This window comes from Glycine max, chromosome 15 (genome assembly GCF_000004515.6).
Source record: "Glycine max cultivar Williams 82 chromosome 15, Glycine_max_v4.0, whole genome shotgun sequence".
In the NCBI taxonomy this organism is placed as follows: Eukaryota; Viridiplantae; Streptophyta; class Magnoliopsida; order Fabales; family Fabaceae; genus Glycine; species Glycine max.
Window position 1 is genome coordinate 8,136,050 of NC_038251.2, and position 15,939 is coordinate 8,151,988.

General features: G+C 31.6%; 1 protein-coding gene across 1 annotated transcript; it reads left to right on the plus strand.

Moving 5' to 3' along the window:
• Positions 1–11,311: 11,311 nt before the first annotated feature.
• LOC100786567 (heavy metal-associated isoprenylated plant protein 33) lies at positions 11,312–13,921 on the plus strand. Its single transcript, XM_006597511.4, has 3 exons — positions 11,312–11,729; positions 11,964–12,039; positions 12,219–13,921. Exons 1-3 carry the CDS (start codon positions 11,700–11,702, stop codon positions 13,589–13,591), a joined length of 1,479 nt encoding a protein of 492 aa, XP_006597574.1. The 5' UTR covers positions 11,312–11,699; the 3' UTR covers positions 13,592–13,921.
• Positions 13,922–15,939: the final 2,018 nt, after the last annotated feature.

Here is a 15,939-nt window from a genome sequence, read left to right on the forward strand (position 1 = left end):
TCATGTCTAATCTTTCGGAGCACACTTCATGTCTTTGTAAATGAATTTTATAAGGGGTAATGAGTGGATAATGGAGTAGTACTTTTTCTGTGTAAAAAATAAAACTTTTGAACGACTTGTCGAAAGAGAAAATTGATAACAAGAGCGTAAAAAGTAAATGAGTGAAATTTGATGGCAATCGTTAACTATACTCTCCTTCCATTTTTTTTTGTTGTATTTTTTTTAATGTTCAAAATACCATTCTATAAAATAAAAAAAATAAAAAAACCTTCTTTTTGAACACTATACAAAATAATCTTGATAGTCCTACTTTTCAAATTTCATTCTCATTTCTACCTTATCTTTTATTAAATCATTTTCTCTATTTATCTTATCAAGCATATTATGGATCTGTTTGATTCGTTAAAAATTATGATAACAAATATTTATATTTCATGTTTGATTTGAAACGGATTAAGGAGCAACACAAATCAAACATATAATGATATGACAAAATTTATATATTTTTTTATAGAACAATTCTTTGTTTTAGCTATAAAGTATTAAAAAGATATATATTTTATTTATATCTCTCTTTAAACTCATCAAATTTGATAATTAATATTAGGTATTTTAATAAATTTTATATTATTTTACTTATATTATTTATTATTCATCAAACGATGTCAGGATAAATTTTTTTTCTGTAACTTGCATTTTTGTCATGTTTTGTTCTTCTTGTTCTGTTGAATGTCATAATTTTAACGAATAAAATGTATCCTATAATTTTATGTTAATTTATTAAAAAAATTCAGTTGGGTTTTATTAAAAAAGGGATGGAGCTTGGTGGCTCCAATTATAATAGGAAAAAAAAAACAATGAGCTTTCATTTGTCTTTTATTTAAATGATTACTCCCATCTAGTTGTACGTTAAAAAGAGATTAGTGCTTGATATGGGAAAAGCTTTTCGGATGAATGGATTATTTGTTTTTGTTAATATTTAATATAAGAAAATGACTCCATATATTTATAGGAGTTAAATACTATAGTCTCTTTTATCATAAAGATATGACTGGAAGCTTGGCATTGAAGCATTGTTATCAGAACACGGCAAAACTGGTTCAGTCGTTTGAGCGTTCCGACGCAGTAGACTTTCATCAAATTGTCTTGCATTGTAACACTGTCACACTGCCATCTGCCTAGTTAAATTGGTTCATTTTCAAATTGCCCCCTTCAAGGATAGTACACCGTGATTGCAACACTTCAAACTAAAGCATCTTAATTTTCAGGGTTTCACACATTGTTGTGAGTTTGTGACTCCAACACTTCATATTGAACTCTGCAAGAGTCGTACACTACACTATGACTGCAGCACTACAACAATGATTTTATTGAATCCTGTATGAATCCACACTTCAGCATTGTTGATGCGTTATAATTACTGTTTCGAATTTTTGTTTCTTGAACATAAAATCATAGTTCTAGAAACTAAATTCTGGAATCATGTATGTGTTTTGAAAACTAAATTATAAACAACACTTAAAAAGAAATAATTGTGTTCCAGTTCCAGAATAAAGTTTCATGTTTTGGAATCTAGTTTTCAAAACATTTAAAAAAAAAATAGACTTGGAAAACTAACTTCTATGAGAAATGTTAGAAAAACATTTTTTTTTATCACACTTCCGGTAAACTTGAAAACCTATTCTGGAACACAATTATTGTTTTTTAAATGTTCAACTTTAAAAAGTTTATCTAGATTTTGAGCATAAGTTATTATTAATTAAAATTTATTGATAATTATAAAACTTTGTGGGTTTTACGTCTTACAATGAATCCTTCTTTCATTTTTATAATTTTCAATAAATTTAATCCAATAAAAAAGAGTCTATTAAAAAGTGTGTTTTTAGTGTTGTTCATCTTTTAAAACATAAATGATCAAAGAAAGAGAAACGAATAACTTGTTGGAAAAAAAGAAAGAAAATAAGTACCATCGAAGAAAAGTTAAAGGAAGAGTAACATAATAGGTATTTGACAAACAAAAGTAACGTCGTGGCCTACCTTTAGATAAAGTAATTGCATCAGTGACTTATTAACGAAAATGTATCGCACAGTATCTTGCAATGTATGATATCATGTATAGGGTTGATGGAATATGCACAGCATTAGATTGATGAAAAACATATGGTATTAATATCAAAGTGGATGGTGTAAATAGCAAAAGTATAAATATGAGTACATTCAAACTGTTAAGTTTAACCACAGACTTAAGATGAACTGGGCCCGGCTATGCATTTTCAGCTTTTTATGGGGCCGGTAACTAGTCTTTTGTCACGCTTCGTATTGGGAAATTGATATTGGTCCCTAACCAATTGCTAATGATTCCTACCACTTCTTGAAAATGGTATGAAAAGACATTTTTACCTCTCTCTAATTTTCCCTGTACCTCCCCAGCTTTCGGTTGTAATGGCATATTGTGTTGGAAACACACAAAATCGGGATTCCATTTTGCTTTTTTAAGCTAAAAAATATTTAACAGAATCACAATTCTGTGTACAAAATTTAAAATGGAATCATGTTTTAGATTTTGCATGTAGATCGTGATTTTATTGTGTATTTTGTATGCAGTTTGTATACAACATAAATATAATTTTGTTTTAATGAGAGTTTTGTATAAAATCTACAACAAAAACGTCTTTTTTTGTAATATAGGGAGTGCATACAAAATATACCATAAAAACATGTTTTCTCGTGCAAAATCTAATATAGAAACATGTTTTCATTTTATATATTATTCACACCCTTGTATACTACAACATAACTATGATCCCATGGGAAAAACATTTTTGAAAAAAAATAACCCATATAGATAGGAGTCATTAGCAACGAGATTGGGGCCAATAGAAACCCCTCGGTATTGCTCCTTATTGGGATTTTTACCCAATTTGTATTGCCTTCGACTTTAGCTTCGGGTCTTTTCAATACAAGTCACTAGATGGAAAAAGAAAATCTCTTACAAGGAAATTGGACTCTTAATTCTTACCAAAAGAATCACATGCTTAAACACGAGTTTAATGTAAAAAAATTTACTCCATTGTCCAATAAAAAATATTTTTTACATAATTTTTAAAACTATTATTAGTAATTAAATTATGGTTAAATAATACTGTAGAAATCTCTTACACTATTGATACGTATATTTACTATAAAATTTATTCATCCACGCAAGTATAGGACCAACAAAAGATGATGCTGATCAGAATGGGCTGGAAAGAAAGTTTCTAATGAAATGTATTTGGTTTTCAAAATCCCCACGCATGTAACCATGTAACACTCGGTTTGGGAAATGGTAACAGCCAAGGCCTCAAGTAAAGTAAGGGGTTCTTACATGATGAAATTTTAAAAAATCCTTATAAAATACTAATAATCGACGGGAACATATATAAAAAGAGTTTTAAGAATACTTAGATCTATAATGATTGATCAAATAAACGTAACAGAATCTAAATTAGTAGGTGATTTTTAATCTATATGCTCTTTTTAGGATCTGTTAGGGAATGTTGCAGAGACAACGGATAATTGACTAACAGCATTGGTGTCATGGTTCTTCCTCAATCGAAACTTCTTTATTCCTCAATAGGACATTCGTAACTACTCATATGGGAGAAGAGAAAATATGTGTCATAGCTTAGTATATTGGAAACCATATGTTTCTTGTAACGTATTAACCTAATAAGATTCTCATTATCTCCTAATAGGTCAATAATGACATTTATTTATTTAAGTACATATCATCTAGTCTACTCACTTAATTTGATAACATAAAATAAAACTCACTAATAATAAATAATTAATATAATTGTCTTAAAATATTAACTCCATTATTATAATAAAAAATTCCAACATCTTATCTTACGGCCATCAAATTCCACACGCGTAATTCTCTTCATTGTTTAGTGTATGGCTTATCTAGCAATTTCCCACTCAGCCTTAAGCTGGTTTATAAGTCACTACAAGTGTGCCTCTAATTATTAAATTGTTGCTCAGACCATACATGATATAATTATGGTTAATAATGAAACCTGGATGGTCTCTAGCTATTATTCATATTTGCATTCATCATTAAGCAAACTTCACACTCTTGATAGATGTGAACAACGTGAGAAGCAGATCAAGTCAACCAAGGATCACATCACAAAATAAACCATTTTTTGTGCCAAAACACACATACTTTAAGTGCCTATTCGGTGGAAAATATACACATGCATATGCTTTCGGAACACGAAATACCAAGTACAAGCTATTAGATCTTATTGGAGCCAAAGCCGGTGTTCCATTTGCCAACATATAAAAACTTGACGTGATTGTCTTTTAGTCTTGCAAAAGAGAAAAAGTTCAAAACCAAGAATCAGGGTAAGGTACCAAACTATCCCAAGTTCATCTCAACTCTCTACTATTTTCACGCCAGTTACTTGATACATTTTGGTATCTTGTGCAATTTTTGGCAAATAAAGAAGGTAACGAAGTCCAAAGCCTCAGAAATTGCATGAATATTCTGACTAAAGAAAAAAGGGGGGCATACAGATAATTCACCTGTCCTTAAATTGGTGACTGGCTTTAGCATTTGCCTATTTATAAATGTCATTGTGTTTGGAATAATGGTAATAATTAAAGCATGCGGTTGATCACTTGCAATTTCCCAAGTATATATAGAATAGAACAAAATTAAAGGATTGGGAATAGTACAAGAATCAAAACTTTTCCCTAGTGGTAAAAGCTTCACTACACCTGCATTCCATTATTAATTTCCCATAGCATGCTAAAATCTAGTGACATAAAGAACAGGCCATGTGTGAGGTGCAACTGCAAGTGTACTCTTCTAGGTGAGCCTCAATAAATAGCTCCCTTCGATCTCTCAATGTGCAAAATCTTATTCTCAGTCTTCAATCACTGTCCAAATTAAGACCATGTGGTTGCTTATGCCAAGTCTTCAACGCAAATAGCAATGGCCTTGAATGGTTGCCCAGGTCATTCCCCAATGGAACCTTAGTGACAAAATCTGTAAAATCATATCCCCAAATATAGATGGACCTATTAATCTAAAATAAGAATTACCCACCACTCATTCCACTTAAGTCCATGCTATCATAGCTGTGCCTGTCACCATCATGTGAGTAGTATTAATTATTATTATTTGTAGATTTTGGTGGTATTTTTTTAGTCTGGGATCCACCAATTCCCGTCACGCAGAGGGGTATGCATCTTTTTTTTGTGTGTGTGTGTACAAATTGGGCTTCGGAGCACAGGACAAGTAGATAGACAATACACATGTATGCTTGGTTCACTTTCATCTAGCTTGGTGTCAATTTTAGCCTAATAATATTAAATACTACTGACTTACTGAACTATACTCAATTGACTTACATTACAATTATAGCCTATTTATTGTCTCAAAGATTAAGTTGTTATGGCTTGTGTCAACCTTACAAATAGGTAAAGTGGCATGTTAAAAGAGATAAAGGGTAAAACCAGAGAGGTACAGAGCCAGAAGGGTAAGATCACAGTTTAGGCTTTTGAAAAGGAAATATTAACAGTAATTTGCTTGAGAAAAAAAAGTGCAGCAATTGAAGAGAAAACAAGAAACCTGGAACGTGGTGTATGCAAAGGGTTAGCTAGTCTTCTAGGGAATGAATTTTCTTGTGTTGAATTTTCACATGACCATATATTGTGAAAATTAAACTGGTGAGTCTATATTAAAATTTGCGTACATTTAAGAAGAGAAAAATAGACACAATTTTCAGATGATATGATCATGTGAAAACTATCCATTCCCAGTTTTCTGGTTGCTTTTTCTCCTTTTCACCTAATTGCAGTTAAAGTAGGGTATGCATTATTGAATCAGAGTTCTATTATTGGTTTCAAACACGACTTATCTTGATATATACTTACCTTTTTAAGGAACATAAAAATGCGACCAGAGACAAGTCAGTTTTCATTTCACACAAGTTTGGCACCAAACACTTAAACAAGAAGACCCGGTAACTTCTGCCACTCCAAGTGAATTCCGCAGGCGGCGGGTTTCAAATTTTGTGTTAAGAAAATATTAGCCATCGATCAGATGTAATTAATTTTTCTTCAAGCGGAATGTTAAGCATTGATTACAAATATGGTCAAAACAGTACTTATAAAACTAAGATAATATTCTTCTTTTTAACAGTACTAATAATAAGAGCTTATCCAGTTTTAAATTGATCTACCTTCAAATGTCAAATCACATTATAAAGAAATATGGTTCATTGTAAAGAAAAATTCAAGTGCTACTCAATGACTGCAAGATAGTGATCGCAATATCATCCATAGACCTTTAGAGATAGTTTTTTCATTGTCTTCTGGAATGTTGATCTTGACTAAGTAGAAACTATTATCAAGATCCATAAGCCTAAGGTCTCCACTCAAGTGTCATAATTAATATAAATTACATAATATAATTTGATTCCTCTTCACTCTAGTGGATCCCCTCCAATCCAAAATTACATAATATTATTCGTATTCAAAGAAATTTCTTATGGGGATGCTTGGAGGATAAGGAGAAGATCGCGTGGGTAAGGTGGGAGGAGGTTTGTAAAGCAAAATATATGGGAGGTCTTGGTATAAAGAATATAGTGAAGTTTAATTATGCATTACTGGGTAAATGGAGATGGAGACTGATTCCGAACCAAGAGTGTCTTTGGTACAAGGTATTGAAGTCTAGATACGGGGCATAACATTCGTTTTGGGTGAAAAGATCATCTAATAACGATTCTTTTTAGTGGAGGGACTTGGTGGTAGTGTGTGGGGAAGGGAATGAATACTCTTGATTTGATAATAATCTATCATGGAAGATGAGAAATGGGCGATCGATCAAATTATGGCATGATATGTGGTTGGGGGGTGAAAATCTAGCGACAAAGTTTCCTAGAATTTACTCTAGTTCAATCCAAAAAAGAGTTTGTTGTTGGTGAAGTGGGTTTTTGGGAGGATGGGGTGTGGTATTGGAGTTTTGTGTGGAGGAGATCGTGGTTGCTGTGGGAGATCCCTCTGTTGGACGAGTTTATGTTTGCTATTAATCTAGCCTCTTTGCATCCAAAAGAAGAGGATAAAATTCTTTGGAGAGGAACGGCCTCTAGTAATAACTTAGTAAAAGATGCCGACCATGTGTTATCACGAGAGATGGAAAGTGAAGATTCCCCACTGAAATGCATTTGGGATATCAAAATCCCAAATACTATTGGCATTTTTCTGTGGCGCTTATTTATGGATAGGCTTCCATCCAGGATCAACTTGAGAAACAAACATGTTTCACTCCCTGGCTTGGATTATCTATGCTCTTTTTGTCATGGTATGGATGAGGATTTGGTGCATTTGCTGTTTTCATGCAAAGTTGCCTCAGATGTCTGATATAATTGCTATAGGTGGCTTGGAGTGGATTGGGTGATGCACAATGATCCACTTAAAAGTAAAGCTTGCTACACCATAATTGCTTCTGGTTGTGTAGAGGATTGTCCAAGGCTTGGAAGGTGGTGTGGTTGGTCCCTTTGGTGTTCTCGAAACAAAATGGTTTTTGATGGGAGTGTTTTCGATTTCAATGTTGTGGTTGAGATCATCAAGTTCAAAGCTTGGTCTTGGATTTCAGCTAAGTGGAGAATCCATTGTGTTGCTTAAAATTGTTGAGGTAACATGGGCAAAGGTGGTGGTGATATCCGATCATGCAAAGCATGTTGTGGATTGCTACAAAACTACAATTCATGTATGTGTAATGTTATATTTACGTTGGGTCGAGGCTAGCTTGAGGTTGGGAATGGTGGCCTTCAATGCTTATACGAGGGCCTGATAACAATTGACCAGGGTGCAGGGCGAGGCATTTAAGAGCTCTATTTTGTATGGTTGGTGGGATCTTTGTGAGGGATATATATTGTTTTCCTCATCCTTGGTTATTCACTATATTTTAACCTCTATGCTGGTTAATATGCTTCATAACCAAGACTTTTATTTGTTTTTTCTTCGTACTTCCGATACCTATATTAGTATACATATTTATTTTGATGTAATGACCTCTGTTAATACCGCATAATTATTTATGATTATTTTTTAAAAACAAATTTAATATTTCAAGGACTAAGATTCATGCAATTTGCAAAACAACTGCTGTGAATCTCAGTCTCTCTCTCTATATATATTGCTTTTGCATTGAAGAAGTTACAATTGTTTTAATTATTTAGTTGAATTTCGATATGATGAGTTTGGTCCCAGGAAAATAAATAACATAGAATGACCTGTTTTTACGTGTAAGTCTAAGATTGCAGGAATCGGCTAAAATTTATTGTTGTGATCATGGAGGTGTGTGGATCAGGAGTGTGATTTTCGAGTGGAAGCCCACTTGAGAGGCACGGGTGCAAATGTACCAAAAATCAGTTCTAAAAGGGAAATTTACAACTTAGCCATTGGCTATAATAAATGGCAGTATTAAATTGTATCACCCAATTTTGGAAGATAAAATCTGACAGAGTTCATTCACATCTGCTGATGCTTATTATCAAAAGATTAACAAGAAATAGAGAACGATGAAATTATAACACTGTAACTTTATAATTATTATTTTTTTTATAATTTAATACAGAATATGATTTTACTTATTTAACTATTAAATTATGTCTATATGATTAAGATTATTTATATCAAATTTTATCTAAATTAAGTAAGAATAAGAAAATAAACAAATGATTTATATTTTAATATATTATAAAATATTTGCATTAAATTGATTTTAATTTACATGGATGAAGTAACAAATAATTTTATATTAATATCAAATTTTGCATATTTGATTAGAATCACTCACAAACTCGAATAACCCAAATCGATTCAAATTGTTTGGGTTGAGTTATTTACGTATTTGAATTAAAATTAAATCGAATTGATTCAAACCGTTCAAATACGAGTTTGATCATGAGTTTAGATATATAAATTCGATCAAAATCGAACTGAATTGATTAAAAGTTTTAAAATTATTTGATTTGACTTTAAATACTATTAATATTGAGACTCTTGGACTAATAGTGTTGAAATTTCTTAAGCTATTGTTTTCAAATACATTGTTATTTGTTTCACCTCATTTTTTCATATTTATTTTTGTTGTCAACGGATCATATTTTGTTTATTTATTTCAGCAAATCTAGTTGTAACAAATATGGTTGTAGCAAATCTTGCTACAATAAAGCTTATTACAAGAAATTAATTTGTAGAAAACAGTTGTGATTCAGATTATTATAGTAAATTTTATTGAAGAATATTTTGTCTTAATTTGTATTAGTTTATTTTAGAATATTATGTTGATGATATTAAATGAATCAATTTTACTACTTTAGACATTTGATAGTATTGTGTTAGTTATAATGGATATATGGATGAATTATGATATAAAATAGCAATTCTAAAAAGAAGAAAAAATATCAAATTTAAATGGATAATCCGTTGACTCGGATCGAAATAAACTGTTAATAAATAGGTTGAGTTTCAAAAAAAATTATAAAAATCAAATCGAACCAAAACATTGAAGTTTGATTGGATTAGGTCTTAAATTTGACTCAAACTGGTCTAAATTAGTCCACGAACACTCCTATATTTGATATATATGAAAAAAACTTTCAATCCAATTTAAAAAATATTATTTAATTAAAAATTATAGAATAATATAATAATTATCAAAATTATACTGATGTAATTTCATAAAAAAACAAATTACTAATCAAAATAAAGATATTTCATATATTAGTTTTAATAATTAAGACACTTTAATAACAAGTATTTAATTAAATACTTACATGAAGCCCTCAACATCAAGACTAACACTACGATTTAACGTAATTTAAAAAATAAAAAAATAAAAAACGAAAGAAAAAGCTTCTTCTTTCTCTCACACAATCTCCTTGCTGAATTTTTGTTTAGCATGTTGATTTACAATGAAAAGAAATATTACAACATTGTCTTGTTAACTATTCTTTATTTGATATAATGGATTAAAATGTCAATGATTCAGAATTATAAATTCAGTTTGCCAGTAAATTTCCTATAGCTTGTTTATGTGTAATATTGTAAATGTTTTTAGTTTATTGATTAATTAAAATTGAAAATTTATCTTTTATAATTCCCGTATTAAAAATGGACTTATAATATTTTACGTAAGTTAAGGAAAAAGCTTGGACTTTTTTAACCAAAAAAATACATATTACATCACAAATGCAAAATTCATATAATACTCTACTTTTTTTTAGTCAAACAAAAATATATAATGAGATATATTCAGTGTTTCTTAATTAGTATCCTTAAGTTACTTTAACTCTATTAAAAGTTACTACTGTATATAAAAAAAATACATATACTATTGTACGTGAGTTAAGGAAATAAGGATGGACAGTAAAAAAAAAAATAGATATTATATCATAAAGGCAAAATTAATTTAATACTCACCCTTTCTTAGTCAAACAAAATATTTAATGTTTCTTAAATAGTACCCTTACGTTACGTTTTAATAAGACTCTCTTAAGAATTACTATTATTGTATGTAAGATTAGAATTTTTCACTTTATTTGATATATAAATATTATGAGTAAATTAGTTTTTAAAAATAATAATATAAAAACATTAATATTTTATTTTTCTAACCTAAATAAATAAAATAAAGATGTTTTCAATAAAATAATAAGATTTTGGAAAAACTTAGTTTCTGCATTACAAATACTTGGCGTATTATTTCTTAATTAAAATTTGCATTTATTTTTACTTTATGTTTGGATAGAGATAAAATATTTAAACATTTTTCTTATTCAATTAAAGAGATAAAAGTTGAGCTTAAAAATTTGAAATTTTCTCTTCTTATTTTTCTCTAATTATAATTTTAATTTTTCATACTTTTCCTCATTTGAATAATTAACATTTATTGTTATTGTGAATGTTATTAAAAATAAAACATTAATTTTAATTAAACAATAACATCACTGATGTCTCTACTCTCTAGTACACAGTAGTACTTGACAATGTGTGTGATCGAATCTCACATTTCTTTAAGCCAAGCCAAAGAGAAGAGAGTTAAAAGTAGAATCTTAGCCAAGCAAAACGCTCCACATGGCCACGGTTAAAATTGTTGGGAGTTACAATTTACAGTACAACTTACAACAGCATAGAAACTAGAAATTACCGAACACCATCTATGACTGCTAAAATATACTTGTAATAAATACAATAAAAAAAATACAAAATTCTTTTATTACACTCTTTAAAATACTAGTATTTTTTTTCCTCCATTATTCTCTCTCAGCTAGAGCTTCTTTTTCCTTTCGCTTGTGCCTCACCCACTTTCTCTCTCTCATTCACCCTGAAAAACAGGATTCAGAGGTTTTAATGACTACCCTCCATTTTTGAACCTCTCTCTTTCTCTCTCTCCGAGTCTGAGCCTCGTTCTTCAGACTCGCTTTCTCTGCTCACTCAGAGACTGAGACACTTATCTTTTCTGTCATTGGCTCTCTGTGTTTGCTTCCAAAAGCTCTACACGATAAGCCAAAGATTGAAAGACCCTCTCTAGCCTATTCTCTGTTTTTTTTCCCTGTCCCAGTTGCTCAGATCTACTACCACCCCTTTCTGCATTCCCGTTTTTGTTTCAATCTTTTGGTCCATTGCGTTGTAAGACCATGAGTAAAGAAGAGTTTTTGAAGATACAGGTATGCTCTTTCATCTCTTTCCTAAAACTCCCATCTTTTTCTCATTTTCATGCTTTTACTTGCTCCTGAGTTTGGTTTTCCTTTTTTTTTTTTTTTTTGTCTTGCGTGTGTGTCATTTCTGATAAAGTTTCATGTTTTGTTTTACTTTTATCCCCCCATTTCAATAATTCCTCTTATTTACAACGAAATTTCTCTTTATTCTGTGTTGCCTCTTGGGATTGCTTGTACATGCAGAAATGTGTTCTCAAAGTGAACATACACTGTGACGGGTGCAAGAACAAAGTTAAGAAAATCTTGCAGAAGATTGATGGTATGTTAAGCATCTATCAGAAAAATCTCATGTTATATCTCATTTCACTCTTGAAAGCTTTATTATTATTTTTTTTGTTCCTTGAAGAAAAAAACAAAATCTCATATCTCTATAGCCATATCTTTGAGATAAATAGTGTGTTTGGTTATTTATTTGAGTCCATTTTTTCATTTTCACAGGGGTGTTTACCACCGAGATAGATGCAGAACAAGGGAAGGTGACGGTTTCAGGGAATGTGGACCCCAACGTTCTCATCAAGAAGCTTGCGAAATCAGGGAAACATGCTGAACTCTGGGGTGCCCCCAAAGGAAACAACAACATCCAGAACAACATGGCGAACCAGTTTAAGAACATGCAGATTGACAATAATGGCAAAGGTGGGGGAAACAACAAGGGTCAAAAGGGTGGTGGTGGGAATAACCAGCCAAAGGGTAATAATCAACAAGGGCAGAACCCCCAACAGCAGCTTCAGCAGCATCTGCAACAGCTTCAGCATATGAAAGGGTTCCAAGATCTGAAGCTGCCTCAATTCAAGGACATGAAACTGCCCAACCCGAACCCGAACCCGAACCCGAAAGCGGTTAAATTCAGTTTGCCTGAGGAGGATGATTTGTCTGATGATGAATTAGACGAGTTTGATGATGAGTTCGACGACGAGTTCGATGACGATGAAATGGATGATCCTCAGCATCCTCTGAATAAGATGATGATGATGAAGCCCCCTATGGGTGGTAAGCCTCCTGTGGGTAATGTCCCTATGGGTAATGGGGCTTCGATGATGTTGAATAGTATGATGAATGCTCAGAAAGGTGGCAATGGTGGTGGTGGTAATGGGAAGAAAGGAGGAGGTGGTGGTGGTGGAGGACCTGTGCCTGTTCAAGTGCATAACATGGGTGGTGGAAATGAGGGTAAAAATGGAAATGGAGGAAAGAAAGGTGGCGGCGGAAATAATCAGAATCAGGGTGGAGGTAACAAAAACAACGGTGGCAAAAATGGAGGTGGGATGCCAGAGGGTAAGAATGGAAACAGCAAAAATAATGGTGGTGGTGGAATTCCAAATAACAATGGGAATGGAGGTAAAAAGGGTAATAATGGAATGGGTGAAGGTGTTCAAGCTATGAACATGTTCCCAAACATGGGTGGTCATAATCCTAGTATGGTTGGGGCTAATATGGGCCCCATGAATAACATGAGCATCCCTATGGGCAACATGCCCATGACCCAAATGGGCAACATCCCAGCAGTTCAAGGCCTACCAGCTGCTGCCGCGATGAACGGTGGTGCCGCCGGCGGTGGATACTTCCAAGGTGGTGGTGGTGGTCCAGATATGATGCCTGGCGGCAACTCTTACCAACAACAACAATACATGGCTGCAATGATGAACCAGCAAAGGGCAATGGGGAATGATAGATTCCAGCCAATGATGTATGCTAGGCCTCCTATGGCTGTCAATTACATGTACCCTCCTCCTTATAGCTACCCTCCTCCTCCTCATGAACCATATTCCAACTATTTCAGTGATGAGAATACTTCCAGCTGCAGTGTTATGTGAAGAGTAATGGGTGGTGATGGTGGTTGCAAGCCTTTTCTAATCTGATGATGCAATATTATACAATGGAAATGAGTTTTTAATTTTAGTTTGGTTTTCTTCAATTTTTCTTTGTCTCTTTTTTTTTTCTCCCTAAGTTAAACTAGAGCTTCAGGTCACCATAGGGGAGTAATTTTATAGATTTTTATAATATTTATGATCTTGGGAACTATATGAGATCATGTATCGGGGGGATGTGGTTATGGTGGTGGGCTTCCTCCATGTGAGATGTTTATATGTGTTTATATGTTGCAAACAGAAATAAATTTTCAGAAGCAAAAATGAAAAAACAAAGAGAATGGGGTGAACAAAAAAAAAGCGCCTATCTCACTCTTTTTTCCTCCGGAGTCTTAAATTTTTCTTGACAATCAATCTTTTGCCATTCTTTATCATTTAGTTCTGGCACGCACAGTAACATCATGTCCATTAAAGAATGCTTTGTGTTCCTTTTCGACCCTTATAATATTTGACACTGTCCCTAATCATGAATGTTTGCGTGGTGGGGTGCACACTGCAGTTGGCATTTTGAGGGATGGACCCAGCATCAACAAAAAACAGTGGGTTTACATAGGCTTTTTGTGATAAGGGTGTGGGTGGGGCACCATACATCATCACCGTCACACTATAACCCCAAATTCCTGTGTCAGGGGTAATGAATTTATTTATTTAAAAAAATACTGATCACACTGTATTACGTGCTCCATCCAGTTTAATTAAATTTATTTAGTTACAGCATCCACAAACCAATGTTTTTTGCAGCTAATTGAATCCTCTCGATAACCACGGTGCAAATGGGGCACTAAGGTAAGAATATATAGATATTCACATGGATTGACTGTGGAAGCCCGTTGCCAATCTGATCTCATTATTCCTTACACACCCAGAATAATTCTTCACTATGCCAATTCAAAAGTTTGTTACCAGGACCTAATGTTTGTAATTATATATTTTTTTTAAAATTGATGTATATACAACTTTTTTTTCTTACTGAATCCTGATACTCATTATTGGTATAATATTGGGACTGTCATTATAAGTTGACCCATAACATTATTTACAAGATTAAATCATTAACAATTTTGTAAGAAAAATAAAATATTAAATAATTTTTAGTTAGTAGTAATAACACCACTAATTTCTGAGTATATAGAGATTTTTTGTTTATATAAAGAGGTGCAGCAGGACAATGTTTGGAAGCATACAAGGCAAGAGGCCTAAAGATACATAAACCCAACAACGAATTTTCTCTTTCTCACTCATAAAAATCACTCTAGGAAAATATTTTCCCTTAACATAAAGCTAAAGCTAAACGTTAATTTGAAAGATATTAAAAAGTATTGGTAATATTTTTAATTATAACTTTTTAATATGTTTTATTTATTAATTTATTAATAACCAATATTTTAAGTAAGATTGACTTCAAGTTTTAAATATATAATTATGTTAAATATTTAAAGGGATAATTTTATTATCTATAATAATGACTCGAAAAGAACTGTCTTCAATAAAAGATACATATTATATATAAAAGATATCTTAAGCAATATTTTTTCTTTAAATATGTCAATTTTTCTTATTATATTATGCCGAAATTTTGTGTGGACTTCAACTACATACATTGTGTACTTTCAATGTTGTTTTGATTGTTTTAGGTGAGTAACGCATTTTAATTTTTTTTATGTTGTAAATGTAAAATATCTATTATATTTGTTGTTAATAATATTTATCAGAAGATTTGACTAATTAGTTTTGATGATTCTTTCATTTTAATTATATTTTATTGATTTTTTTAATAGTAATATTTGTTGAAAAATTTAACTAGTTACTTTTGATGAGTCTTTTAATTATATTATTTTGCATCCACAATACTTAAATAAAGTAATGTTAGTGTATAAGTATTGCAGTGTCTGTTATACCTGATAAATATCATTTTTATATAATTAGAATTTATAATAATTAAATAGTTTTAAATATATAAATTATATTTTAGAAATATAATAAATAATTTAATTTATGGTACGAATTATTTTTTAAATATTAATAATTAAAGATAGACCGACATTAGTTTGAGATAACTTTTGTTTTTGTATTAATTGAAGGAGTAGCATGTGCAATGTATTTCCTAAAAGGAGAAGAGAAAGTTTCGAGAGTGTTTAATTGTTAGAGTGATTGAGTTCACTCTCTAAGTTGAATATTTTAATTATTATAGAGGACTAAATAGAAGAAATGTAAAACACACTAAATTATTTCTTTTGGAGTAAAAAAGTAAATAAAATACAAAAGTAAGAGCCTATATATTGTTGACTTAAATT

Bases quoted from the DNA above. Each gene is read 5' to 3' on its own strand.
- LOC100786567 (XM_006597511.4), top strand. From the start codon at position 11,700: ATGAGTAAAGAAGAGTTTTTGAAGATACAG. The intron at 11,730-11,963 runs GTATGCTCTTTC...TTGTACATGCAG, and splicing joins AAGAGTTTTTGAAGATACAG to AAATGTGTTCTCAAAGTGAA. The intron at 12,040-12,218 runs GTATGTTAAGCA...TCATTTTCACAG, and splicing joins AATCTTGCAGAAGATTGATG to GGGTGTTTACCACCGAGATA.